Source organism: Geotrypetes seraphini, chromosome 1 (assembly GCF_902459505.1).
Source record: "Geotrypetes seraphini chromosome 1, aGeoSer1.1, whole genome shotgun sequence".
Lineage (NCBI taxonomy): Eukaryota > Metazoa > Chordata > Amphibia > Gymnophiona > Dermophiidae > Geotrypetes > Geotrypetes seraphini.
In genome coordinates, this window is record NC_047084.1 from 263,672,534 (window position 1) to 263,700,116 (window position 27,583).

General features: G+C 42.4%; 1 protein-coding gene across 2 annotated transcripts in view; it reads left to right on the forward strand.

The window, feature by feature from the left end:
* NOP14 (NOP14 nucleolar protein) overlaps window positions 1-27,583 on the forward strand; it is a 166,661-nt gene that overhangs the window by 81,093 nt on the left and 57,985 nt on the right. For both annotated transcript variants that reach the window (XM_033950448.1, XM_033950440.1), the window contains 2 exons: window positions 9,110-9,389; window positions 18,056-18,186. In XM_033950448.1, the coding sequence (XP_033806339.1) occupies window positions 9,110-9,389; window positions 18,056-18,186 (411 nt within the window). The remainder of the gene's footprint in view (window positions 1-9,109; window positions 9,390-18,055; window positions 18,187-27,583) is intronic.

Sequence of the window (27,583 nt, forward strand, 5' to 3'; positions counted from 1 at the left end):
CAGTGCCTCCGGATAAGTTTGGTCGACGCATCTATCAGAATTCGATGATGACGTCTCGAGTCCTGAATTACAATTTCCACTTTGCAGCCTACTTGGAATTTTTTCTACCTGTGCTTCGGAAGTTCACACCATACATCGAGTCCCAGGCTAGGTTTGAGTTTGAGGAAGTGGTTGCTTCGCTGTCCCAACTTCGGCTTCAGTTAATGCAATCTGCCTATGATGCGTTCGAGCTCTCAGCCCGAGCGGCAGCCTGCTCGGTGGCGATGCGCCGGTTGGCCTGGTTGCGGACCATTGATATGGACCCGAATCTTCAGGACCGCCTGGCGAACGTCCCGTGTGCTGGGGCGGATCTTTTTGACGAATCCATCGAGACTGTCACGAAGAAGTTGTCTGACCACGAAAAGTCCTTCCAATCTATCCTTCGGCTGAAACCTAAGCCTCAGCAGTCTCGACCTTCTCGCCCGCCGTTGATTTATCAGCGGCATTATCAGCCGAGGCAAACTCCACCTGCGAGGCAACCGGCGAAGCGACAGCCTCCCCAGAAGGGTCAGCCTAAGTCTCAGTCGCCTGCTGTCCCTAAGACCACTCAGCCTTTTTGACTGTCTCGTCGAGGGCATAACCAACCTCGTTCTGCCTCCCCCTGTTTTTCCCATCGGAGGGCGCCTCCATCATTTTTATCATCGCTGGGAGGCCATAACAACCGACCTCTGGGTCCTTACTATCATCAAGGAAGGATACTCTCTTCATTTCCATCGGGTCCCTCCAGACCACCCTCCAAGAGAGTATCTTTCCAAGTTGACTCAGACCGCCCTTCTTCTTCAGGAAGCTCAGGCTTTGCTCCGGCTTCGTGCCGTGGAGCCGGTCCCGACGGACCAACTGAACCAGGGGTTTTACTCCCGGTACTTCCTTGTTCCAAAGAAGACGGGCGACCTGCGACCCATTTTGGACCTCAGGGTCCTCAACAAATTCCTAGTCAAAGAGAGGTTTCGCATGCTGACACTTGCTTCTCTCTACCCCCTCCTCGAGCAGAACGACTGGTTATGCTCTCTGGATCTCAGGGAGGCCTACACTCATATTCCCATTCATCCGGCCTCTCGCAAGTTCCTCAGATTTCGGGTGGGACATCTCCATCTGCAGTATCGAGTGCTTCCATTCAGCCTGTCTTCGTCCCCCAGAGTCTTCACCAAATGTCTGGTGGTGGTGGCCACGGCCCTCCGGAACCAAGGTCTTCAGGTATTCCCCTACCTCGACGACTGGCTGATCAAGGCTCCCTCGGCCTCAGGGGTCATCTCAGCGACCCTGTCAACGATTCTGTTCCTGCAGAGTTTGGGATTCGAGATCAACTTTCCCAAGTCTCATCTACAGCCAACCCAGTCTCTTCCCTTCATCGGGGCTGTCCTGGATACTGTACGTCTCAGAGCATTCCTTCCTCCTCAGCGCATGGGTGCTCTTCTTCATCTCTGCCAGTCTGTGTCTTCTCGCCAGACCATCTCAGCGAGACACATGATGGTCCTCCTGGGCCACATGGCCTCTACAGTTCATGTGACGCCGTTTGCCAGACTCCACCTCAGAATTCCTCAGTGGACCCTGGCATCTCAGTGGACTCAGGTGTCGGATCCGTTGACTCGACACATCACAGTCACTCCTGCTCTTCGGCAGTCTCTACTCTGGTGGATAACCTCTTCGAATCTATCCAGAGGTTTGCTGTTTCATTCTCCTCCCCACCAGAAGGTTCTCACAACCGATTCCTCGACCTATGCCTGGGGAGCGCATCTGGATGGGCTTCGCACTCAGGGATTCTGGACCTGTGCGGACCGACTCCATCAAATCAATCTTCTGGAGCTCAGAGCCATCTTCAATGCTCTTCAAGCTTTTCAACATCTGCTTCACGACATAGTGGTCTTCATTCGCACCGACAATCAGGTCGCCATGTATTATGTCAACAAGAAGGGGGGCACGGGCTCGGCCTCCCTCTGCCAGGAAGCTCTCAGAGTCTGGGATTGGGCGGTTCGCCACAACGCCTTCCTCAAAGCTGTCTACATTCAGGGGAGGGACAATGTCTTGGCGGACAAACTGAGTCGTCTTCTCCAGCCTCACGAATGGACACTCCATTCCAAGCCCCTTCATCAGATCTTTGCTCAGTGGGGAATGCCTCAGATAGACCTCTTTGCGGCTCCCCACAATTTCAAGCTGCCTCAGTTTTGCTCCAGGATCTACGCTCCTCATCGCCTCGAGGCAGATGCTTTTCTGCTGGATTGGGGGAATCGCTTTCTGTATGCGTTTCCGCCATTCCCTCTCATTCAAAAGACTCTGGTCAAGTTAAAGTCCGAACATGCCACCATGATTCTGATAGCTCCTCGGTGGCCCAGGCAACCTTGGTTCTCCCTTCTACTTCAACTCAGCAGCAGGGAACCGTACCTACTTCCAGTGTTTCCTTCACTGCTTACTCAGCATCAGGGGTCTCTGCTTCATCCCAACCTGCAGTCTCTCCACCTGACAGCTTGGTTCCTCTCAACGTAACTCCGCACCAGTTTTCCCAGGCGGTGAGGGATGTCTTGGAGGCTTCCAGGAAGCCTGCTACTCGTCAATGCTACTCCCAAAAATGGACTAGATTTTCTTCATGGTGTATTTCCAATTCTAAGGAGCCTCAGCGAGCCTCCCTATCCTTTGTTTTGGACTATCTTTTACATCTGTCTCAGTCTGGTCTCAAGTCGACATCTATACGAGTCCACCTGAGTGCTATTGCGGCTTTCCATCAGCCTCTACAAGGGAAACCTCTCTCTTCTCATCCTGTGGTTTCCAGATTTATGAAAGGACTTTTTCATGTCAATCCTCCTCTCAAACCGCCTCCAGTGGTTTGGGATCTAAATGTTGTCCTTTCTCAGCTTATGAAACCTCCTTTTGAGCCTCTGAGCAAGGCTCCACTAAAGTTTCTCACTTGGAAAGTGGTTTTTCTGGTGGCCCTCACATCTGCTCGCAGGGTCAGTGAGCTTCAGGCCTTGGTGGCGGACCCACCTTTCACAGTATTCCATCATGACAAGGTGGTCCTCAGCACTCACCCGAAATTCCTGCCTAAAGTGGTCTCTGAATTTCACCTCAACCAATCCATTGTGCTTCCAGTGTTCTTTCCAAAGCCTCATTCTCATCCTGGAGAATCAGCTCTTCACACTCTGGACTGTAAACATGCTTTGGCTTTCTACTTGGATCGCACCAAACCACACAGAACTGCTCCTCAACTTTTCGTCTCCTTTGATCCAAACAAGTTGGGACGACCTGTATCGAAGCGCACCATCTCCAACTGGATGGCGGCTTGTATCTCTTTCTGCTATGCCCAGGCTGGATTACCCCTTCCCTGTAAGGTCACAGCCCATAGGGTCAGAGCAATGGCAGCCTCTGTAGCCTTCCTCAGATCGACACCGATTGAGGAGATTTGTAGGGCTGCCACTTGGTCCTCGGTTCATACGTTCACCTCTCATTATTGTCTGGATACTTTCTCCAGACGGGATGGGCAGTTTGGCCAAACTGTGTTACAAAATTTGTTCTCCTAAGTTGCCAACTCTCCCTCCATCCCATTGAGGTTAGCTTGGAGGTCACCCACTAGTGAGAATACCTGCCTGTTTGTCCTGGGATAAAGCAATGTTACTTACCGTAACAGTTGTTATCCAGGGACAGCAGGCAGCTATTCTCACGTCCCACCCACCTCCCCTGGGTTGGCTTCTCTGCTAGCTACCTGAACTGAGGAGACACGCCCGGACCATCGGGCGGGAAGGCACTGGCGCATGCGCGGTGCGGGCATCTCGAAACTTCTGAGTTTCTTCAAGCAAGACATGCTTGCAAGATGTCCGTATCGGGGCTCTGACGGATGACATCACCCACTAGTGAGAATAGCTGCATGCTGTCCCTGGATAACAACTGTTACGGTAAGTAACATTGCTTTCTCAGCGTTCCTGCAGGCCTGGATGCGAATCTCGTCCAATCAGTGGGTTCTGAACACTATTCAGTCCGGCTACAAGATGGAATTTGCCTGGCCTCTAACAGATTAAAAGATTGTTGGATATTCAGGCTATAGAACCGATGCCGCCCAAAGACTCAGGCTCAGGCAGATACTCTATATACTTGGTCATGCCAAAGAAAGGCTCAGACGATTGGAGACCAATCCTGGATCTTACGCACATCACTGTAGCACTCATGGTCCTGTGCTTTAGCATGGAGACAGTGTGATCTATTATAGCAGCAGTGGCCCTGGGAAAGTTCCTTGCTTCTCTGGATCTTGCAGAGGCTTTCTTACATATTTCCATTTATCAGGTGCTCCAGAAATTCTCCGGTTTTATGTTCTGGAACATCATTCCCAGTTCTCTCTGCCTTTTGGCCTGGCAATGGCGCCTCGTACCTTCACCAAGGTGATGGTGGTCGTGGCAGCTCACTTGTGGAAGATGGGGCTGCAGATACACTCATACTTGGACGACATGATCGAGACATTAAAGTATCTCATGGGCCGCATCGAGGTGGAAGAAGATATCTTCTTCGTCAAGGGTCCAGCGGCAACAAGGGGGCATCCGTGGAAAATTAGGGGTGGGAAACTGCATGGGGACACCAGGAAATTCTTTTTCACTGAAAGAGTGGTTGATCGCTGGAATAGTCTTCCAGTTCAGGTTATTGAGACCAGCAGCGTGCCTGATTTTAAGGCCAAATGGGACAGACACGTGGGTTCTATTCACAGAGAAAGGTAGGGGAGGGTCTTTGGGGTGGGCAGACTAGATGGGCCGTGGCCCTTATCTGCCGTCTCTTTCTATGTTTCTATGAATGGCTGATCAGAGCCCCCTTGTTGGCCGAGGGTCGGCGTACAGTGAATCAGGTGGTCCAGAGCCTGGAAGGCCTGGGTTGGATTGTGCATTACGGGAAAACAATCTGACCCCAACGCAGTCCCTGGAATATCTTGGGGTCTTGATAAACTTCCAGAAGCACGCAGACAGAAACTGTGCTCTCAGATTTCTTGTTTTCTGGACAAAACAATTCTGTCAGTGATGGACTATCTTCCAGGTCCTGGGGTCCTTGGCGACCTCCATTGATGTGTTCCTTGGGCAAGGGCGCATATGTGTCCTCTACAATACACATTGCTCTCTTGCTGGGCTCCACAGTCGGAAGCATTGTTCACAGCTCTTTCTTGGATTCTGGAGGCCTGGGCCAGCATGATTTGGTGGCTCCTTCTGCAGTCTTTCTCCAGGGGCATACCATGGCAGATTGCGTCTTGGGCGTCATGGCAGATGCCACTCTCCATGGCTGGGGAGCCCATTGCAACCATCTGCCTATTCAGGGGTGTTGGACACCCTCTCAACAGATATGGTCAATAAACCAATTGGAACTGCGGGCCATTCACTTGGCTCTCGTGAAATTGCAGACACCTCTGGAGGACCAAGCAGTCCAAGTCTTCTCCAACAATGTGACAGTGGGGGCAAATGTCAATCACCAGGGAGGAGCCAAGAGTGCTTCTCTGGTTCAGGAAGCATGTCTGTTCTTTCTCTGGATGAAGCGTCATCTCCACACCCTTTCGGCAGTGCATGTGGAAGGAGTCAACAATATTCAAGCAGACAGACCTTGGGTCTGGGCAAGTGGGTGCTGTCCTCGGCAGCTTTTCAGGCCATTGTGCGGTCCTGAGGTCGGCCTCACTTCGACCTGATGGCAACAGCAAAGCACTCTAAAACTGTCCAATTTTTCAGTCAAAAATCTGAGCCTAGAAGTGAGGACCTAGATGCTCTGATACAGCTGTGGCCACAGGGAGTTCTATATGGTTTTCCTCCCTGGCCAGATTGCAACTCAGCAGGGAAGGGTCATTTTGGTGACTCAAGATTTGCTTCTCAGACCGTGGTATGCAGATTCGACACATCTTAGCTTAGGGCTTGGCCATCGGCTGTGGGCTCTTCCAGAACTTCTCTCTCAGTGTCCAGTCTGTATGGAGGATCCTTCTTGCTTTTCTCCTCTGGCATGGCTGTTGCGTGCAAAGCATTGGAGCACAAAGGATATTCTAATGTAGTCATTTCTACTCTTCTGAAATCTAAGACGTTGACTACTGGGTTTGCCTACACTAAGGTGTGGAAGATTTTCAAGTTTATTTATTTGGGATTTGATAAAATCGCTTTTTCATAGATTACAAAGTGATGAACAATTTTAAAAAATGGGGGGGACAAACAATTTTGGGGTAAATCACAGACATACTTTCCACGAAAGTGAAATAGAGGGAGGAACTACAAATTAGTATAGGAAAGAGAATAAAAAAGGGAAAAAAACAGAAGGGCATGACTGAACAGATGCAAGGCAGTGGTTATTCAGAAAGTGTGATCACTGTCTCTGGTACTGTACTGAATGACGGCACTGTCACTTTCATTAGACAGACAAGGAACATCAGGTCTGACAATTATTTACCTTCATGCGCCAAGACCAAAGCAGAGCCGTATTCTGCTCCAGTTTCAGTGGTGCTAGTCTTTTTCCAGGTGGGCCTTGTTAAGGGCCTCACTATAGCTTCCATTCGGGTCCAAGTTGCTGGGCTTTCTTATTTCAAAGTCTGATACCATAGTCTTTCGCTTGCATCTCACCCTGACGTGATCAGATTTTTGAAAGGTGGTCTTCACATTAGACCTCCAATCAAACCACCATTCCCTTTGTGGGGCCTTTAACTTGATTTTTCCTGGCCTCACCAGAGCTCTGTTTGAGCTTCTGAAAGATGCTTCTCTCTTGGACCTGATGCTGAAGGCAGTTTTTACTTCTGGTCGCCCTTACTTCAGTGACGCGTCTCTCGGAACTCCAGTCTCTGTCTTGTAGTGAGCCTTTCCTGAGATCTCAGAGATGGAAATATCTCTCCCCACAATTCCTTCATTTCTGCCGAAGGTGGTGTCGGCATTCCATGTTAATCAGGAAGTGTGTTTGCCTGTTTTTCCAGTCTACTGGTTCTAAGAAACAGGACTGCATTTTGCAGAAATCTGATGTCTGCAGAGTTCTGTGCTATCTAGAGGTCACAAATGAGTTTTGCCTAACTGGTTTGGGGGTTATGTTTGTTTCTATATTCTGTTGGGTTCTTCCTGAACATCACATGTATATTTTTCTTTAGTTTGTAGCCCCCCTAATGTGGTGGTAGGGGGACAAGTACTATGATTGTGATGTATAGTTTCTTTTCTTATATATGAAACATTTTCAAAATAAGTCAACAATACACTTTCACAAAAATGGAAAATCAAAAGGGTACTGTACTAGTATTGGAACGTGAGCACATAAACCAGTCTTAATGGAGGAAAAAAGCCTCAGACAGGGGCCCGCCCACCTCCACATGGTGGAATAACGGTGTTCGAGCGGTCACTTCACTGGCTAAAAACCTCCTAGTAAAAATGGTTCAAACAATGTGCTAGTCTCTAATTGCTTTGAAAATTTTGTGTAAGATAGAAGAGAACAACTTATCTTTCTTTCTTCAAGATCGGTACACCAACGGTGGCCAGCGTTTCACTATAAAGCTGCCTCAGGGTGTAGCAAATAAGATCACACTAGAAATACACATACCATTGTGGAGGTGGGCGGGCCCCTGTCTGAGGCTTTTTTTCCTCCATTAAGACTGGTTTATGTGCTCATGTTCCAATACTAGTACAGTACCCTTTTGATTTTCCATTTTTGTGAAAGTGTATTGTTGACTATCAGTGGTTTTCACATATCTGAGTCATTTTTGCTACATTTTCAAAATAAAACATTTAAAAATAAAAACCAAATGAGTTTTGCCTCTCTGACCACCTTTTTGTGCTGACTCATTCTTCTGAGCAGGGTGCTCCCGCTTCCAAGGCCACTATTTCCAGATGGATCCATAGGGCCATTTCATCAGCCTACTTTCTTTGTGGTAAACAATCTTCTGTTTCTGATCAGGCACATTCTACCCGGAGTATGGCCTTTTCGTGGATCAAGGCTAAGGCGATCTCCCCTGAGGAGATTTGTTGAGCAGCTCCTTGGTCCACTCCGCTCATGTTTGACAAATTTTACAGAGTGGATGTGGCAGTAAGACACTGCTTTTGGGTCCTCGGTCTTGAGGGTTGGCGCAGTGAGCCTGCCCTAGCTTTTTGGGACTGCTTTTGTACGTCCTGCTTGTCTAGAATGTTTCACTTATTGCATTGGAAAAAGAGATTATGTCCTTTCCTTGTTAATATCTTTTCTAGTAGATAGGTGATACATTCTAGAATCCCACCCTATCCTTCCTGCGCCTGCCTACTGTCTCATTCTGTGTATGCTTCTCCAAGTTCTCCTTCTGCAGATAGCCTACAGACATTGGGAGATAACACAATTGTATAGAATATCTCACCTATCTACTGAAAAAGATATTATCAAGATAAGGACATAATCTTTTTGTCTAGTTGGTTGATTAGTCAGCTCCAATACATACATGGCTTGCCTTGTTAAGAGTCGACCACCGATGTCTCCACCAAGTGGAAGTGGCAGCACAGGGTTGTCAGAACTTAGAAACCACTACCTCTGTCCAAATTGCTGACCCACAATACCGGCTGTGAGGTCTTCACACAACACAGCATAGGACATTGCCAAGACAAGCCCCTAAATTGAAAGCTACTGAACTGGAGGATATTTTTGGTGCTTTGTATATGGAGCACCCTTCAATTTCCCTATCAGACATCCAGGAAAACTAGGTAAATGAAATCCAGAGCTCTCACTTCGACATTTCCTCAGCAACTATCAGCTTGGCTCATAATTGGTTTGAATTTCTTTAACACCTTTTAAGAATCCAGCTACAGGTCATCTAGATCTGATCTTGCATTCCCAGTATTAACTTCACTCCTAGTTAAGTGCTTTTGCAAAGACCCTTTTCACCAGCCCTTTAGAAGCTAAACAAACACATGTTTGTTAAGTCATATTGTTTGTTAAGTCATATTGTACTTGCAGTGATAAACATGTTTAAGAGCTCAAATAGAAAGGGTTTCTGGTGCTCTAATGTAGCCTGTAAAGAAAAGCTCTTAAGTTCAATCAGTGGAAAGAGAGAGAGAGAGACCTTTGTACATTTATGTGTTGATAATTGGGTTTTTTCCAGTTTTGTCTGTTGGTTGTAATATAACTTTTTGACTGTTGACAGGATGGAAAAGTGCTCAACCTAGGTGATGAAGAAGGAGACAATGAGAATGAAGATGAGGGTGTAATGGAAGAGGGAAATGAAGCCAGTGGTGAGGATGAAGAAAATGAGACAAGTGATGATAGTCACTCTGACCTTGAATCTGGCTCTAACAGTCAAGAGGTAGATGGCACACCTGAAAATAAGGAAACAGTGAAAACAAAGCCAAAAAGAAGTTTGCTGAGAAGAGAAGAAAAGGCCCAGTCTGAACCTGTGGGAGCTGAGCTCCCATACACCTTTACAGGTAAGCAAAAGAGAGAATGATATTGAGACAGACTTTGTCCCCATCCTCACTCTGTTTCCACAAATTCAAAATCTACCAAAATAGTTCTATCATTTTCAATAAGACAATTGTTTGGTTTTTGTATGAATGAGATAATTCATGGTTGTATCAAAAGCAACCATTTGATCTGTGGCATCCAACCCTTGATCCAAAATGTATGAAAATTATACACAGCCAGAACTCAAATTAAGCATCATTCAAAATAGCATTCCAAAAATTAGTTTAGCTGTAGTGCAACTGTTTATCAGAAAGTTTCCCTGAATATCAAGTACAGGCAGTAGTTTTACAAAATACGAGGGTCATTTCATAAATAATGCACTCTAATTTTTTTTTTAATTTACATGTTTTATTTTTTTTTTTTTTTCAAGTATTTCTTTACAATCTTTCTTTTTTTTTTCCATTATTTTTTATTTTCAAATTTTACATAAAGTGTACAAAATATTAAAATACATTTGATAAATACATAGTATCACTTTTATATCTAATACATTATATATCTAAGTTTGATTTTCCCCCTCACCCTCCACCCTCCCTTTTATTAATTTAATATAATATTTTTAATTTTCAAATTTTACATAAAATGTACAAAATATTAAATTGCAATTGATAAATACACAATATCATTTTTATATCTAATACATCATATTCTAAATATATTTTTATCACCTCTCCCTCCCCCCACCCTTCTATTACTTTTTATTCATACATTACTTATTGTATAACATATTATAACATATTATGTAGATATTTTTTTCATTACCCCCCTCTATGTGTGTCATAAAAAAGATATTTAAAAGAAGAAAAGAAGAAGAGAAATATTAATATTTATTCATTGCAGTATTTTGTCAATGGCCCCCATATTTTTATGAATTTAGTATATGTCCCTCTTTGTATTGCTATTGTTCTTTCCATTTTATATATATGACATATTGTATTCCACCAAAATATATGATTTAGGTTATTATGATTCTTCCAATTATTGGTTATATGTTGAATGGCAACCCCTGTCATTATTAATAAAAGCTTGTTATTTTCTGGTGAAATTTGACTATTTTTCCTCATCATCATTCCAAATAATACCGTATCATATGATATTGCTATATGATTTTCCATTAATTTATTAATTTGTGGCCAAATTGAATTCCAAAAAATTTTAATGAAAGGAAAATGATAAAGTAAGTGATCTAATGTCCCTGGTTCCAGATTACAGTGCCAGCATTTATTAGACTTAGAACTGTCTAATTTTTGCAAACGTGTAGGGGTCCAAAAAGCTCTATGTAATAAAAAGAACCAAGTTTGTCTCATAGATGCTGACATTGTACATCTCATTCTCCAAGACCAAATTAGTGGCCATTGAGATGCATTAATTTGATGCTTAATCTCAATGCTCCAAATATCTCTTAGACCATTTTTTGGTTTTTTATTCAAATATCCAGATATTAATTTATACCACAATGCGGCTTGATGTCCTAGGAAGTCTGCTTGAAAACATAAGAACTTTAAACTATATTGATTATTCAATGTTTTCCATTCAGGGAACCCAACCTGAATGGCCTGCTTCAATTGCAACCATTTAAAACTTTGTGTTTTATTAAGACCAAATCTATGTTGCAATTGTGAAAAATCCAGCAGTTTACCTTCTGAAATAACATCGTCTAGAGATCTAATGCCTGCAATAATCCAGTTCTTCCAAAGGATTTGAGCTCCGCCAATTTTGATCTTGGAGTTTATCCATATAGATTGATTAGTTGATTTGTTTATTGGAATAGGTGTTAATTTATCAATAAACCTCAACGTTTTCCAAGTATCCATTAATATTTTATTTTCTCTGTATCTTCTAGGTATGTTAATACTTGGCAGATGAACTAAATTTAGGGGAAACATAAGGCGCCATTCCAAATATAACCAATCCGGTACATTATCCATAAGTTCTGGGAGGATCCAATACATACCCTGACGTAGAATATAGGCTTGATGGTACCTATAAAAATTTGGAAAATTTACCCCTCCCTCCTTAATTGATTTTTGCAAAGTTACTAAAGCTATTCTAGGTGTTTTACCAAGCCAAATAAATTTTGTTAAAATGCTATTAAGCTTTTTATAAAAGGACCCCTGAAAATAAATAGGTATCATACTCATTTGGTAGCAAACTACAGGTAACATCATCATTTTAATAGTTTGAACTCTTCCCCACCAAGAAATATGTAATGGGTTCCATTGCTCACATAACTCCGTAACTTTTTTTAATACATATTTTTCATTCTCTTTTACAGTATCTTCGATTGTATTTTTGACTTGAATGCCAAGATATTTAAATCCTTCTTCTTTCCATATAAATGGAAAAGTGTCAAATAATCCTTTTGCACAATAAATATTTAAAGGTATAATTTCAGATTTATTCCAATTAATTTTATAACCTGAAAATTTGCCAAACTTATCAATTAATTCCAATAAAGAAGATAAGGTAGACTCTGGATTTCTCAAATAAAGCAAAATATCATCAGCATAAGCTGAAATTTTATATTCCATATCTGAATATGGAATACCTTGTATCTCCCTCGTTTGCTGTATTGCTAACAATAAGGGTTCTAATACAACATCAAATAACAAAGGAGATAAAGGACAACCTTGTCTAACTCCCCTCTGCAATTGAAAACCATCAGATATCTTATTATTAATATTTAATCTTGCAATTGGGAAGCTATACAATGTTTTTACCATTTGTATAAATCCAGAACCTATACCAAACCATTCTAAAGCCTGATACATAAAATTCCATTCTACTCTATCAAATGCTTTTTCAGCATCTAATGAAACTGTAAAAGCTGGTTCATCTATTTTTTTTGACAAGTTTAACATGTGAAACAATAATCTAGAGTTATTAGAGGAATGTCTTTTAGCAACGAAACCCGTTTGATGCATATCTATAATATGTGGGAGAGCTTTGGCTAATCTCAAAGCCAAAATTTTTGCCAAAAGTTTATTATCAACATTTATCAAAGATATAGGCCTGTAGTTTGAGACCAAAGTAGGATCTTTATTTGGCTTAGGCAAAACAATTATTATTGATTCAGCCATAGTACCTTTAATATTACCTTTTATAAGTTGTGTCTGATATAAATTTAGTAAATATGGGGAAAGGACATTTTGAAATGTTTTATAAAATTCTACTGTATAACCATCACCACCTGGAGCGGATCCAACTCTAAGAGATCTCAATGCTGTTTCTAATTCTTTTAATGATATAGGTTCATCTAAACTCCGTTTTATATGATCAGGAACCTTAGGTCCATTAATTAAATCTAAAAAATTTTTTCCATCTTTTTGTCTCTCCAAATAAGGCTCGGAAGAATATAGGTCCTTATAAAATTTTAAAAATTGTTTTAATATTATATTTGTTTGATTTGTTATTATACCATTATCATCTTTTATTCCATTAATATTAGTTTTCCTTTTTTTTGCTTTAAGATAATTTGCCAATAATCTCCCCGCCTTATTAGAATTTCCATAATACATTGTTTGCTTGGAAAACAAATCTCTTCTTATCATTTTTGAAGTTAATTCATTATATTTACCTTTTGCTTTCAAAAGAGCTTGCAAAACTTCATTTTCCCATTTACTTACCAATTTAGCTTCTAATATTTTTATTTCTTTTTCTAATTCTATATATTGTATTTTAATCTGTTTCCTAATAAAAGCTGAATATGATATAATATTACCCCTCATAGTTGCTTTAAATGCATCCCATACATTCTCTATAGATGTATCCTCCACTAAATTTATTTGAAAGAAATCGTTAATTTGTGTTTTAAAATTTTCCAAAAATTTGTCATCCACAAGCAATGCATTATCAAATCTCCAAAGAGGTCTACCATTCTCTAATTGATCTAATTGTAATTCTATCCATACTCCCGCATGATCCGAAATAATAATAGGATCTATGGAAGCTTTAATCACCTGTTGCACTTTATTTGTTGAAACAAAAATATAATCTATTCTTGAAAATGATTTATGAACCTGTGAACAAAATGAAAATTCCTGATCATTAAAATGAAGAATACGCCATATATCTTTCAAATCACATGATTGAACCAAATTATCTAAACCTAAAGATTTTATACTTTTACCTGGTTTTTTATCTAATAATGGATCCATTACAGCATTAAAATCTCCAGCCACCACTAAATTAGAAGCAGCCAGTGGTAACAACATATTCTGTAATTTTTTAAAAAATTCTGATTGATTCGAATTAGGGGCATATATATTGAATAACGTCAGGGCATCATTTCCCATACCTATATCAATATGTATCCATCTTCCATGTGGATCTGAATTTTTTACCTTAATCTTGGCCATACATTTTTTATTTATAAGAATTGCTACCCCTGCTTTTTTACCCTCTGCTGGAGCAAAAAAACATTCCTTTACCCACCCACCCGATAGTTTCTGTGATTCCTTTATATTAAGATGGGTCTCCTGCAGACAGTAAATATCCGCATTTTGCTTTTTTAAAAATGTTAATACTTTTTTCCTTTTGATTACGTGATTCAGGCCATTGACATTGATAGAATATATCTTAAAAGACATTATACATTTTAATACTTCTCATTATAATCTTTTTCTCCTTCTTTCATATTTAGAATCCAAAAAATGTTTTTCATGACACACATATTTACCCCTAAAGTATCTAATCCCTTGTTTATTTTTTCCTTAATCATTCTAGTAAATACTCTCCTTTTCCCTCCCTTTCCCACCCAATACAATGGCTGCTTAAGGATACACATTGGAACTGTAACCCAAACATTCTCCTCCCCTCTAGGCATTCAATATTCAATCAAATTCCCCTTCTATCTATTTATATTAACCTTTAATATCTTTAGTCATATTTTCATAACATTTCATTAATGTATCTTTATCCATTTAACAGTTTTTAATTTATATTTCCTTGGTATTATTATTTACATCATAAAATTTCATCTTAAACATATATTTAGTATGTTATTAATGTTTTTCCTATATCTTGCTCTTTTTTTCTTATAAATTTTTATTGTCTTTTCTTTATATCATTTTTTCTTTCTTCAGATATTTCAATATTTCATACTTTTATAATTATTTCATAAAGTCATTAAAATCCATCTTAAAATTTTATATTAAAATATCATAGGTTCTGGTTTAGAAAGAAAAGCTTTTAGTTTTTCTGGATCCTCGAAATACAAGGATTTATCTCCAGATGATACTCTCATTTTCGCCGGATAATATAGACCATATTTAAAACCTTTTTCTTTTAGTTGAGGTCTCATGTCTAATAGTCTCTTTCTTTTATTTGCTGTGTTTTTGGCAAAGTCCGGTAAGAACCATATTCTAGATCCTTTATAATTTAGATTTTTGTCTTTCTTTGCAGCATTTAATATTTCTAATGCTTGTTGGTATCTAAGCATTTTGAAAATTATTGGTCTTGGCCTGCCTTTATTTTCTGTATTTTTAACTGGAATCCTATGCGCCCTTTCTATTTCTAGTGGTTGTTTCAAGTCCAGTTGTAATATTTTTGGAATTAAATTTTCTAGAATAAGAATAGTATTTTTTCCCTCTAAATTTTCTTGTATTCCAAAAAGTTTAATGTTTTTCCTTCTTCCTCTATTCTCATAGTCTTCCAGTTGATCTTTCAATTTATTTAATTCCAGACTATCATTTTTGCATCTGTTTGTTTCGCTTTCTATGACCTCCATTTTAGATTCTAGTTCAGTTGTTCTTTTGTTATTACTTTCCATTTGTCTGTGAATGTTTAATATTTCTTCCTTCATTTCAGACATATTGGTTACTGTTTCCTTAAGCATTTGCTTAATTTGTCTTAGTTCTTCCATAACTTCTGCTTTACTCAATATGTCAGGTTCTTCAGCAGGAAGTGGGATCTTGCTTGGTGTTATTTGATCTTGTTTTTGTCTTTTTGCTGACGTGCCAGCCTCATTTTTGTTTTGTCTGGTACTTGCCATGCTGTTGTTTCTTTTTTCCGTGGTTTTTATTTCTTCAGGTTTGTTAGGAATCTTAAAATCTCTTTCAGTCACAATTTTTAGTAATCTGTCTTTGATATCTTATTACACCAGTGTTGCGTTGTTCTAGCACTGAGAAGATTGCAAATCAGTCACTCCATCAAGAACTTATCCAAATATAATATCCAACAAAAGAGAAATCCTTTTCCCCCTCTTCTCAAGCCTCTCTCTCTCAGAATTTCATTCTGACTTCAAGCAGCAGAAATTTTCTCAACAGTATTTCTTATCAGTTATCTGCTTTAATGCCTCAATGAGAAAGGAGAAAAAAAAAAGCCTTCTTTTAATGTCTTTCAGCTCTTTAGAAATCTCAGTATTCAACTCTATGTTATTCAGCATAGAAGAAATAATTTTTTTTTTTTTCCTCAAGCTTTGCTTTGACATCAGGCAGGAGAGAGCTATATCAAACTGTCATATTTTTATCTTTGACAGGTAGCAGCCCTCTATCCCAATCAGTCTGAAGTGAAAACTTTTCTATTTATTAATTAAATGTAGTATTCAATATTCTACCTTCATTTTTTTAAAGTGTCTTGATTTTGTATCTCAAGAAACGGCTTCAAGCAGAGGATTAATTGATCTCTCTCAGGACTCCGACTCAGTATTGGCAGGAGAGAGCTGCTTCAAACCGTCAGAGCTTTAGAAGTTAAACTGACAACTGCCTCATAATGAGATCGATTTTTCCTCTATTTTTCAATACTTTAGACAGTTCAAAACTTCAACAGCTCTCCTTATTACCGTGCCACATCAACACAAAAGTGAAGCCGATAATAAAAACAGTAAAAAACCAGCAGTTTTACTTTTCTTTTCCCTTCAGGTCTTTTTTGTCAGTTGCCCTGATGTCGCGCTGTCCTAGCGCTGAATAAAAACCGGCAATCTCACCTTTGATTCTCCTCTCTCAGAATCCGTTTTAATTTCAGTAGAGGAGATCAATATCAATCAGTCACAATTCTTGTTTTCTCCGAAATTAGCAACAAGAGGATAATTTTAAAAATCGTTGCTAAGTTGATTTCACACAAGACCTCGCTTCATCACCGGCAGAGGAGGGCTATTTCAAACTGCCATACTCTAGAGACTGACAGGCACCAGCTTACCATATAAATCATTTATAAAGAGGAAAATTTTCTCTTCCTCTTTGTCATTAGGCAGCTCAACGCCAGTTTCAAACCCCGTCGGTCTCCAGCTCTCCACACCGCACTGCTCAGGATAGAGGAATAAAACGGCACCTTTACTTCTTGGCTTTTCACCTTTTAGGCGTCTCTTCCGTCTCAGCGAAGGAGGTCAATATTGATCCATCACAACTTTAGGATCATAGGAAATTATTTTTTGATAAAATTCTGTGATATGGGGTTAATTTTTTTTATTAATAGTTGCCTAGTGAAGAGGAGCGTCGCGATCACACCTCCATTTGTGCTCGCGTTAAGCCACGCCCCCCTTCTTTACAATCTTTCAATAAAGTCTCCCTGCTTTGCAATGACCGAGTCCCAATGTCTGGGAAGCTTCATTATTCCATCCAAGACACTGTTTTTGTTCATTTGCCGAATGGCTTGGGTACCGGTGGAAGAAAGCTCTTCCAGAGATGCAAAACAATGTCCACGCATAGGTTGTTTCAACTTTGGAAAAAGGTTGAAGTCTGGTGGACTCATGTCTGGACTGTAGGGAGCATGAGGTAACGCCTCCCAGCCATATTCGCGTAGCTTTTCAATGATGACATTCCCTATGTGCGGACGAGCATTGTTGTGAAGAATGAGTTGCCCAGTCAAGAGCAACTGAGGTCGGGTTTTACATTTTTCTGTGCATTTTTTGCAAAAAATGACGATAATAAGTTTCAAGTTTATTAGGATTTTATATACTGCCTATCAAGGTTATCTAAGCGGTTTTTACAATCAGGTACTCTGTGACACGCTGTGACACTTCTTCCATATGGAACTTTGTCTGTGATGATGATGCCTTCATGATCATAAGCAAAAATCCATCATTTGTTTGTCTTTTGATTGAGCTCATTGAAATTTTTTTGGTCATTGGGAAGATGGAGCTCTCCACTCGTCATTGAAAAACTACGCAAATACGCCTGGGAGGTGTTACCTCATGCTCCCTAAAGTCCAGACATGAGTCCACCAGACTTCGACCTTTTTCCAAAGTTGAAACAACCTATGCATGGACATCATTTTGCATCTCTGAAAGAGCATTATTTAGTGTGCATTATTTATGAAATTACCCTTGTATGTTAATTCAATATAGATTTAATAACAGCACAACTACTAGTCAAAGCATCAGGGAAATAAGCTTAAGAACATAAGTAAAGCCATTCTTAGCCAGACCAAGGTCAATTGAGCATCACATCCTTTCTCCAATAGTGGTCTGTCTGAGTTGCAAGTACCCAGAAAATCCTTAAATATTGATATATTTCTCATAGCTCATTTCCCATCAAGTACAGTATACATGACAACCAGCATGCACAGTGTTTTTTTGTTAAACCACCTAGGAACTAGACGATAAAGAAATTTTAAAAATACTGTAAATAAATGTCCTACTGACATGTTAAACAAAAATTCTGCTTTTTAACCTGCGTTGTTTGTAATACAGTTCCTGAATCTTATGAGGATTTGCAACAGCTACTGTCAGGAAAATCAGCAGACCAGCAGTTGATAGTGCTGGAGCGAATCCAGAAATGCAATCATCCGAGCCTTGCCATAGGAAACAAAGCAAAGCTAGAGGTATTTTATTTAAAATGCATCTGAATATAGTAGAGGCTGACCACGTTTTGGTTACGGTACTAAAACTGGCCCACAATAATTTTTCTGCCTGCTTTTGTTTTTTTGCCAAAACTAGCCCTGTGTTTTGGTGGAAGCTGAAAATTTGTGCTTTGTCCTGTTTATCTCCTCCTCCCCCCTCTCCTCCGAACAGGAGTTGCCTTCCCTCTATTCACTTGTAGAGACCCTTCTTAGCCTATGTTACAATCCTTGGCATTCTAGGGGCAGAGACGAGGCAAAATTGATCCCCAGTTGCTCCTGCCCATACTAGTCACCCTGCCTATTCATGAGACTGCTGCAAGAGGTCATGGCAGCCATTTTGTGAGTAAAGCTTGACATGAACATAAGTGACTGGGGATCACTCCTGCCCTGACTCCACAAGGGGGTACTATTCTGCATTTTTTTTTGTGTATGTATAATGTGATTGCAAGTAATGCAGTTTTGACAATATATATAGTAATTGGGATCTCAAATGCTTTTGATACAAAGTTTAGGAGGAAACTAAGTCTAAATTTGACTACCTCCTCCACTGAGAAAAATGGCCATTTAACCCTACCTTTTGTTTTCGGTCCAGTAACCAATTCTTAATCCACAATTGAACATTGCCTCCTATCCCATGACTATCTTTAATTTTCGCAGGAGCCTCTTATTGGGAACTTTGTCAAAAGCTTTCTGGAAATCTAGATATACTTGGTTTGGTTTGTTATGTTTCATACGTTTGCTGTCTCAGTGGATCTGACTGCCTTTGCCTATACTTTAGAGTAGGCAGTGTTAACTGCGATAAACAAGATGGCGCTTGGGGGATTTGTTTGGGGAACTTTTAGCCATGTACTGAAGAATAACAGTACAGTGGTATCTTGGTTTACAAGCATAGTTCGTTCCAGAAGTATGCTCGTAAACCAAAATACTCGTATATCAAAGCGAGTTTCCCCATAGGAACTAAGGGAAACTCGCTTGATACGTTCCCACCCACCCCCGAGGCCAGTGGTGCTGCTCTACCCCCCCCCCGAGAACTGGCATTGCTCCCCCCGAAGGCCCCCCCACGCGATCCAGCATCCCCCCGCTCGCATCGCACCCCCCTTCGCAATCTGAAATCCCCCAGCACCCACCTGAACACATTGCTTACCCCCCATCTGGCCACCGGCACCAACGCACAGGACATGCCAGTGCCAGTGCCCAAAGATCTGCGTCCTCTTCTTTGCTGGGCCTTGAGCATCTGCGCATGCTCAAAGCCTTCGAGTTCACGCTCTCTCCGAGATTCTCAGAGATCTCCGGGGTATGGGTTGTACTCGCCTTGTCAATTTAATACAGCCTATGCCCCGTACAATATTTATACACCCAACACTAATGAGGGAATCTTTTTTTTTATAAACTTATTGGTCTTTTGTTAACCCGTAAGGAAGAGTCCCTTCTATAGGGATGCACTAAGCACAAACTGATAAGATTGAAATTGCACATCTTCTAGATCAGTGGGGATTGATGGACCTCTGGAGAACAATACATCAGCAAGAGAGAGATTATACTTTTTTTCTCACCCCCCCTCCCTCCATCAATCGTACTCCTTCATAGATTTGGGGTTGGGGATGCAGTTTTCCTCAACAGCATTGAATCAGTCTCTATCTTGCCCTGTATTTGGTCAGACCATGCCTCTCTTGTTTTTAAAATTTGTTGCACATTTTAAAATAGTGTTGCAAAAGCCGGTACTAAATACTGGAAGATCCAGCAAATATAGAACAGGGGTAGGGGGGGAACAGTCTTCAGAGCAGGCAATACCTGAGACTAAATTACAGCTTACTGAGTTAGAATCAGCAGATATGCGAGAAAAATTGTAGAGTTCAGTAACAAATTGTGAATTTAGCAATTGCTCTAGTCGCTTGCTTATTGGCGCATCAGCTTAACAGAAGGCAATTAGAAAATCAGATCTTTCCGCTAGAAAACGAGTGTGGAGAGGTTAGTACTGACACTATGGATATACAACATACTTTTTTGGCATTTTAAGCAAATTTATATAATCTGGAGACTATCCCCTCTGCTGAATCCATTGCATGCTTTTTGGAAAAAACTTGATCTACCCCAGATGACAGAGGTGGAGCAATCCTAATTAGCTCTAAGGAAACCCTACAGGCTATTAAAGAATTGACTTTTGGTAAGGTGCTACTACTGCTACTACTATTAATTATTTCTTTAGTACTGCCAGACGTACACAGCGCTGTACAAAGTCACAAAGATGAAGAAAACAGTCCCTGCTCAAAAGAACTTACAATCTAAATGGACAAGACAGACAAACAGGATGTCATGGATACAGTTAAGGGGAATGGTTAATCAGCTGGCTGCGTTGGAGGGCAGAGGAGTAGGGTTAAGGATTGAAGGCTATATCAAAAAGGTGAGCTTTCAGTCTGCTTTTAAGCAAGGTAAGGGAAGGGGCTTTGTGGACAAACCCAGGTAATTTATTCCAGGCATAGGGGGCAGCTAGATAAAAGGAACGAAGTCTGGAATTGGCAATGAAGGAGAAGGGTACAGCTGTGAGCGGCTTATCTGAGGAATGGAGGTCTCTAAGGGGTTTATAAGGAGAGAGAAGAGAGGATAGATATTGAGGGGCAGCAGGTTATAGGTTATAACATTTATAGGTTAGTAACACTTATAGGTTAGTAATGCCATGGCGGATAGGGAGCCAGTGAAGTGATTTAAGGAGAGGGGTGACATAAGTGTAGCAAGGTTGGTAGAAGATGAGGCATGCAGCAGAGTTTTGCACAGATTGCAAGGGGGAGAGGCGATATTGCGGGAGATCAGTTAGAAGTAGATTGCAGTAATCTAAGTGTGAGGTTATGAGAGTGTGGACAAGGTTCTGGGTAGTCTGCTCAGAGAGGAAGAGGTGAATTTTGATGATATTGAAGAGAAAGAAATAACAGGTCTTAGCAGCTTGTTGAATATGTGTAGAAAATAAGAGATCGGAATCGAAGATGACTCCAGTGATGCGTTAGAGGAACAAGGCTGAAGTAGTCTGTTTAGAGTGCTGCCAGCCCAACACTGCTTTCAAATGTGGTATTTAGGGCTCGCTCGCGGTTGGTGGGGTTTAGATGGAGGGAAGGATGGAGGGTCAACGGGGGTTTGACTGCGCAGCGGGGGCAGGGGGTGGTGATCAAGGTTTCTGCTGCACAAGGGGTGGAAGGGAGGGAAGGATAGAAGCTGGGTAAGTGTTCTGCTGCACAAGGGATGGGAGGGAAGGATGGAAGCGGGGCAAGGCAGTGTTCTCTCCAGGGCCTTTCAGCCGGGCGCTCCGCCCAGCTAATTTAGATGAGCGCCCGGCTGTAATCTTGATCGCAATCCTGCTGCTGCCGCCTTCTGCTCAGTATTTTTAAAAAAACCCTTCTCACCGGCTTGGAGATTTACCGGGCTGACTCGGCACAGCCTGAATCGCAGGAGCCTGACTCTTTTTTTTTTTTTTTTTAGTTTTTAACGCCAGCAAGCGACTTGAACCCATGTTCCGGGGCTCTAACATGTGCATGCCGCTTCTCTCCGAAACCGGAAGTCACGTCCCGAGGGGGGAAGAGAAGGGAAGTCAGCATGCACACGCCCCGGAGCATGGGTTCGCTATAGGAGACAGGTCAGCTTACAACTTGCTCTTGCTTGCTTCGGGCTTTCCTCGCTGCCGGGTCCTGCCTACTTTCTGTTTACGTAAAGGCAGGACCCGGCAACGAGGAAGGCCCGAAGCAAGCAAGAGCAGCAAGTTGTAAGCTTCCCTCCGTTGCTGACTTATGGAAGTTAGGTTAGCGATGGAAGGAAGCTTACAACTTGCCTTACTCCAGCCCTGCACAACATGCGGCCCAAAAAGGATCTTACTGCCGATATGACTCTCGCTCCACTCTCCTTTGAAGATCAGCTCAGGAGGCAAGATTTAGCCCGAGATCAGACGAACATTAAAGGGCATTTGAAGGCATCTGAGCAGATTGAGGAGAACATGTCCTGTTTTTCCATGCCTAAAAATACCACCTTGTCTAATGTAATCTCTGATCAGATCCTTAAGAGTGATGCAACTATGTATGCTGGACAGTCTCCTCCAGTAAACAGAGCTTTAAAGCCTGCAGCCATACAGAACCAGATGGTCAAAGGGCTCCGAAGTGTAGTATTGCCAAGGGATCTGTCTCACAAGTTTCTGCTGCTGGCAGATGTAAACGCAGCACAAGAAATAGAGACTTGTGTCATTCTGTGTGGAAAGCTGATGCATAATGAATTTACTATTACCCATGTAATAGTGCCAAAGCAGTCTGCTGGACCAGACTATAGTACAGTGATATGGAGAATGTGGAAGAATTATTCAGTGTTCAAGATCAACATGATCTCCTCACAGAAGAAAGAGGGAGAGAAAGAGAGAGGCCTGGACCAAAGGGGAAAGACAGGAGGCAGATACTGGAGAGGGGGGAGAGAAGGGAAGGAGATAGAGATGTCAGACCATGGGTGGAGTGGGAAGGAAGGAAAGGAGAAGAGAGAGATGCCAGAGCATAGGGGAGGGGTGGAGACAAAAAATGGAGAGGGATTGAAGCTGAAATAAATCATGTACAAAGGAGAGAAAGGACACAGGATATAGAGTTTACTGAAGAGACATAAAAAGAGGGAAGATACCATATGGAACAGAGAGAGGGCAGACACTGGATGGAAAAGGCAGAAAGGGTGGACAGTGGATGCAAGGGGCAGAGATAGGGTGGACAGTAGATGGAAGGGGTAGAGAGAGGGTAGAGGCTGGGTGGAAGGGGCAAAGAGAGAGGACAGATGTTGCATGGAAGGGAGCAATGACAAATGCTGACTAGAAAGAAGAGAGTGAAGAGAAGATGACTAAAGCAGAAACGACAAAAGATAGAAAAAAAATATTTTTGTTGCTTTACGTAGAATCAAGTAGTATTATAACTGTATTGATTCCTAATTATCAATAGGAAATGGAAATAAGGCAATTTTGGGAGGGAATAAACCCCTTTCCTCAGGTCAGGACAGGATACCATAACAGCTGTATACTGTACTGTCTTGAAGAAAGATTTGGCCTCTGAAAGCTAATTGAAAAATGGATTAGTACAATAAAATGGTATTTTCATATTTCTCATTATTTTATTTCTATTTGTTAATTTGTAAAGTGGTGACTGTTATGTAGAAGTTTATTTCAAATTTACATCTACTTTCTTTATATTTTGCACAGTATTAGGGGACATGTCACTGTTTCTGTGGTGTTGTATTGTATGCAAAGTCTGGTTTCTACATATTTCTATTTTTAGTTCCATATTGGGCGAGGGTGTATTTGTGTTCTGTGTGTATGAAAAGGACATGGCTTTCTGTTAGCATCGACTACAGGATCAATTGACTGTATAGGATCTGGTTTGTTTAGTTTTACAATGCGTGTGTTGGTGTTCTAGTGCTCACTGCAGTGTTTAAGATGCTGCCTTTTCCTAGATGCACCCTTATTGTGTGACTCATGGATTATTACTAAAAATATCTTTTTTTTTATATATAGAGGAGGGGGTTGTTAAAAAAATGATTAGCACTGGCTATCATATATACTAGGTCAGTGGTCTGCAACCTTTAAGACATAAAGAGCCACTTGAACCCGTTTTCGAAAAGAAAAAAAAACTTGGAGCCGCAAAACCATTATAAAACAAATCTAACACTGCATATATTGTTTCTTATCTTAATGCTATATACAGGATCACTAAATTGAAAATAAAATCATTTTTCCTACCTTTGCTATTTGGTGATTTCATGAGTCTCTGGTTGCACTTTCTTCTTCTGACTGTGCATCCAATCTTTCTTCCTTTCTTTCAGCCTCCTGTATGTTTCCTCTCCTCCAGACCTCATTCTCTCCCCCAACTTTTTCTTTCTGTCTCCCTGTTCCCCCTTCTTTCTGTCTCCGTGCCGTCCCCCAAGCCACTCGGTTTGCTGCCACCGCAATCGGGGAACAGCCCCCAAGCCACCGCCATCCCAAGCTTTCCCTGCAGAAGTGTTGCGCTGACCAGGATTCCGCTCCCTGACGTCAATTCTGACGTAGGAGAGGAAGTTCCGGGCCAACAAGGCATTTCTCCTCATTTCATCCAGCCTGAGCCCCATCTCTCCTTGATCCAGCATTTCCCTTCTGTGTCTGTCAGAATTACCATTCCACCTATTTTCCAGCATCACCCTTCTTTGTGTCCATCTCACCTATATCCCTATCTCACCACTTTTTCAGAATCTTCATTTGTCTCTGTCCTTATCTTTACGCCATGTTCACCATTTGCCCTTTCAATGTCTTTATCCCCCCCCACACACTTTTTCAGCATTACTTCTATGTCTCTATTTCACCTCCTCTTCATGTCCCCTCTGTATCTCTATCCTTATTCAGTAGGTCCTGCTTACCCTTTCTCTTCTTTGTGTCACTATCTCCATTTTCAGCTTTCCTCCCTTTTCCTTTGTTACTGCACCCTGTAGCTAGAATCTTTCCACCCTCCCTCCACTCCGGCCCAGCCCAGTATGAAATATTTCCTTTTGTTTCCCTCCCCTCTCTCTTTCTCTCTCTCTTCTCCTCCCTCACCCATGAGTCCTGCATCTGGCCTTCTACCTGCACCTGGCAACACCCCCCTGCTCCGCGGCTCTCTTCAGCAACTCGTCAGCAGCAGTGATCAAGACAAGCTGCCGACATCGAGGCCTTCCCTCTACGAGTCCCGCCTTTGTGGAAAAAGGAAGTTGAAACAAGCGGGACTCGCAGAGGGTAGGCCCCGACGTCAGAAGCTTGTGTCGATCGCTGCTGCTGAGTTGCCGAAGAGAGCCGCGGAGCAGGGGATGTGGCCGGAAGCAGGGAGAGGGAGATAGGAAGGCTGTAGATCTCCGGAGCATGACACCGACCCCGGCCAGGATGATTTCTTTTTCAGGCGTGCACCTTACAAGTCCAGCGTCGCGGCGGGAAATAGCCATGCTGAGCAGTGAGCTCAGCACTACACAGATGAAAGCCTTGCTTGCTGATTGGTCCGGCGGCACGGCGGGGCGGGGCCGCCGGACCAATCAGCAAGCAAGGCTTTCATCTGTGTATGTGCTGAGCTCACTGCTCAGCATGGCTATTTCCCGCCGCGACGCCGGACTTGTAAGCTGCATGCCTGCGTGACACACTACCGGAGCCGCAGCAAAGGTGGAAAAGAGCCGCATGCGGCTCTGGAGCCGCAGGTTGCCGACCCCCATACTAGGTATATAGCCACAAAATACAGATATAGTAGAAACACAATTGTAATGGAGAGACACTTCTACGATGGTCGGATGTAAGTTGTCTACAGATGGAATGATCGGTACCGACCATTTAAAGCTAAGTAGTGATAAGATACATTTTTTATCTATCATTCAGTATTTCCATTTAAGAACTTTTTAATAGTGCAGAGTTCTTGTTATTTCAGGAGGTTTTTGAGCCAATGAGGTGAATGCCTTACCACCGCTATTCCACCATTGTGGAGGTGGGAGGGCCCTTGTCTGAGGCTTTTTCCTCCGTTGATTTCTACATTGAACCTGCACTTGTCTTCATTCCATCTGTATATATACTAGGTACACCACTGGATTTAATGACTCTATTCTAACTTTACTGTTGACGTAGGTGTTGTCCCCCCAACACACAGATACACATTATAAAGAATTAAATTAAAGTTGTATTATCATCAAGTAGCTTTCAAATTACATTATAAGCAAATAAAAATAAAATATTTTTAATACATTGCTAATTATTACCTGCATCTTTACCTATACTGTTTTGCCCTAGCTCTTACTTTGCACTATAGCAAAATAAAAAAGAAGCAGATAAAGATCAATCACACAGGTGCCCTTCAAGGCTCAGTAACACCTCTCCATAAATTATGTGGAAGAGGTCTGGAAGTGGGGATAGCATCTATTTCATATGGGGGTCACATGATGCTCGCGTGCTGATCAGACGCCGGTGAGCCGAGCTCCGCTCTAAGCCTAAGAAAACACCCCCGAACTAGCTTACAGTCGGCACAAATCGCCATTAATTTGCTCCATCCGGCATCGGGTTTTCTCCTGCTTCTCTGGGGCGTCTCGGAGGAGAGCGGATTCGCTGCGGCCGGCCGGTATGCCGATAAGGACCCCGAGGCCTGGCAAAGAGAGGTCTGCTAAGCCCCTGAAAATGGCGGCCCCCAGCCCGATCGCAGCAGGTACGGCCCAGCCCACCTCTCAAAACTTTTGGATGAAAAATTGTCCAAACTGCATGCAGTGCTGGAGGAAGTGAAAGACAGCATTGCGAGTCACGCTGCGCGCCTCCAGCAAGCAGAAGAACGGATCTCGGCGCAGGAAGACCGGGCGGAAACAGCGGACGGACGTTTGGCGGCCTTGGAAACAAAAATTCAGCAGCTGGACGATCAGACTGAGGAGGCAGAGAATCGCAGCCGCCGAAATAACCTGCGGCTTATTGGGGTGCCGGAGTCAGTCCGTGATGCTGAGTTGGCAGACCTGGTGGCCACGTGGCTGCCTCAAACCCTCGGACTTCCATCCTCCATAGGCCCAGTGCATGTGGAAAGGGTACATCGGATAGGAGCGCCACGCGCTGAAGGAGCCCAACCATGTCCAGTCATAGCTCGCTTCCTCAACTATGCTGTTATGGCTCGCATTCTGGAGGCATACAGGCGAGCGAGCTCCCTGGATTACAATGGCACCAAGATCTTGCTTTTTCAGGATTTCTCCATCAGGCTCTCGGAGAAGAGACAGGCTTTGGTGCCCTACTGTACACAGCTTTATGCCAGAGGGATTAAATTCACTCTCCAATATCCTGCTAAAGTGCGCATTCAAACCAACACTGGTGTAGTCCTGATGGATACTCCAGCAGCGCTCCGCTCTTACTTGGAGGGACTGGCAGCCCCTTGAGAGGACTGGGGTTGCTGAACGCTTGATTGATTTGTTGTCCCGAACTTTTTGGGAGGCGGCGGACTTTATACCAGCTGCTGGGACAGAGAGAGATGGATTTCTTGGAACTGTGCATGAGGAGTGCTGGCTGATGGAGGTTTCTTTCCGCTCTTGGCTCCTGGCTTCTGGACAGATCCGTACCAGGGGCTATTTCCCTGCTGCCTGTACATGGGGAGTCCTCTATGTAGATTATGGATTTGTTTCCACATTGCGGGGGGTCTGAATCTCTTGTTCTGCAGCATGCTGGGGAGTCCTTGTTGGGCATTATGTTTTCTTAATACTTGCCGGAGCGAGTTTGTTTACATTTATTACTTTTGTGCTGACTGTATGGACATCATGCTGCACTTTGTTTTCTGGGGGGGAGGGGGTACGAGGTTCTGGTTACATCATGGTTTTCTGGTTGGGTTGGGTACTGGAAGGTTGGAGTATGTTGAGGGGGGGTGGATGGGAAGAG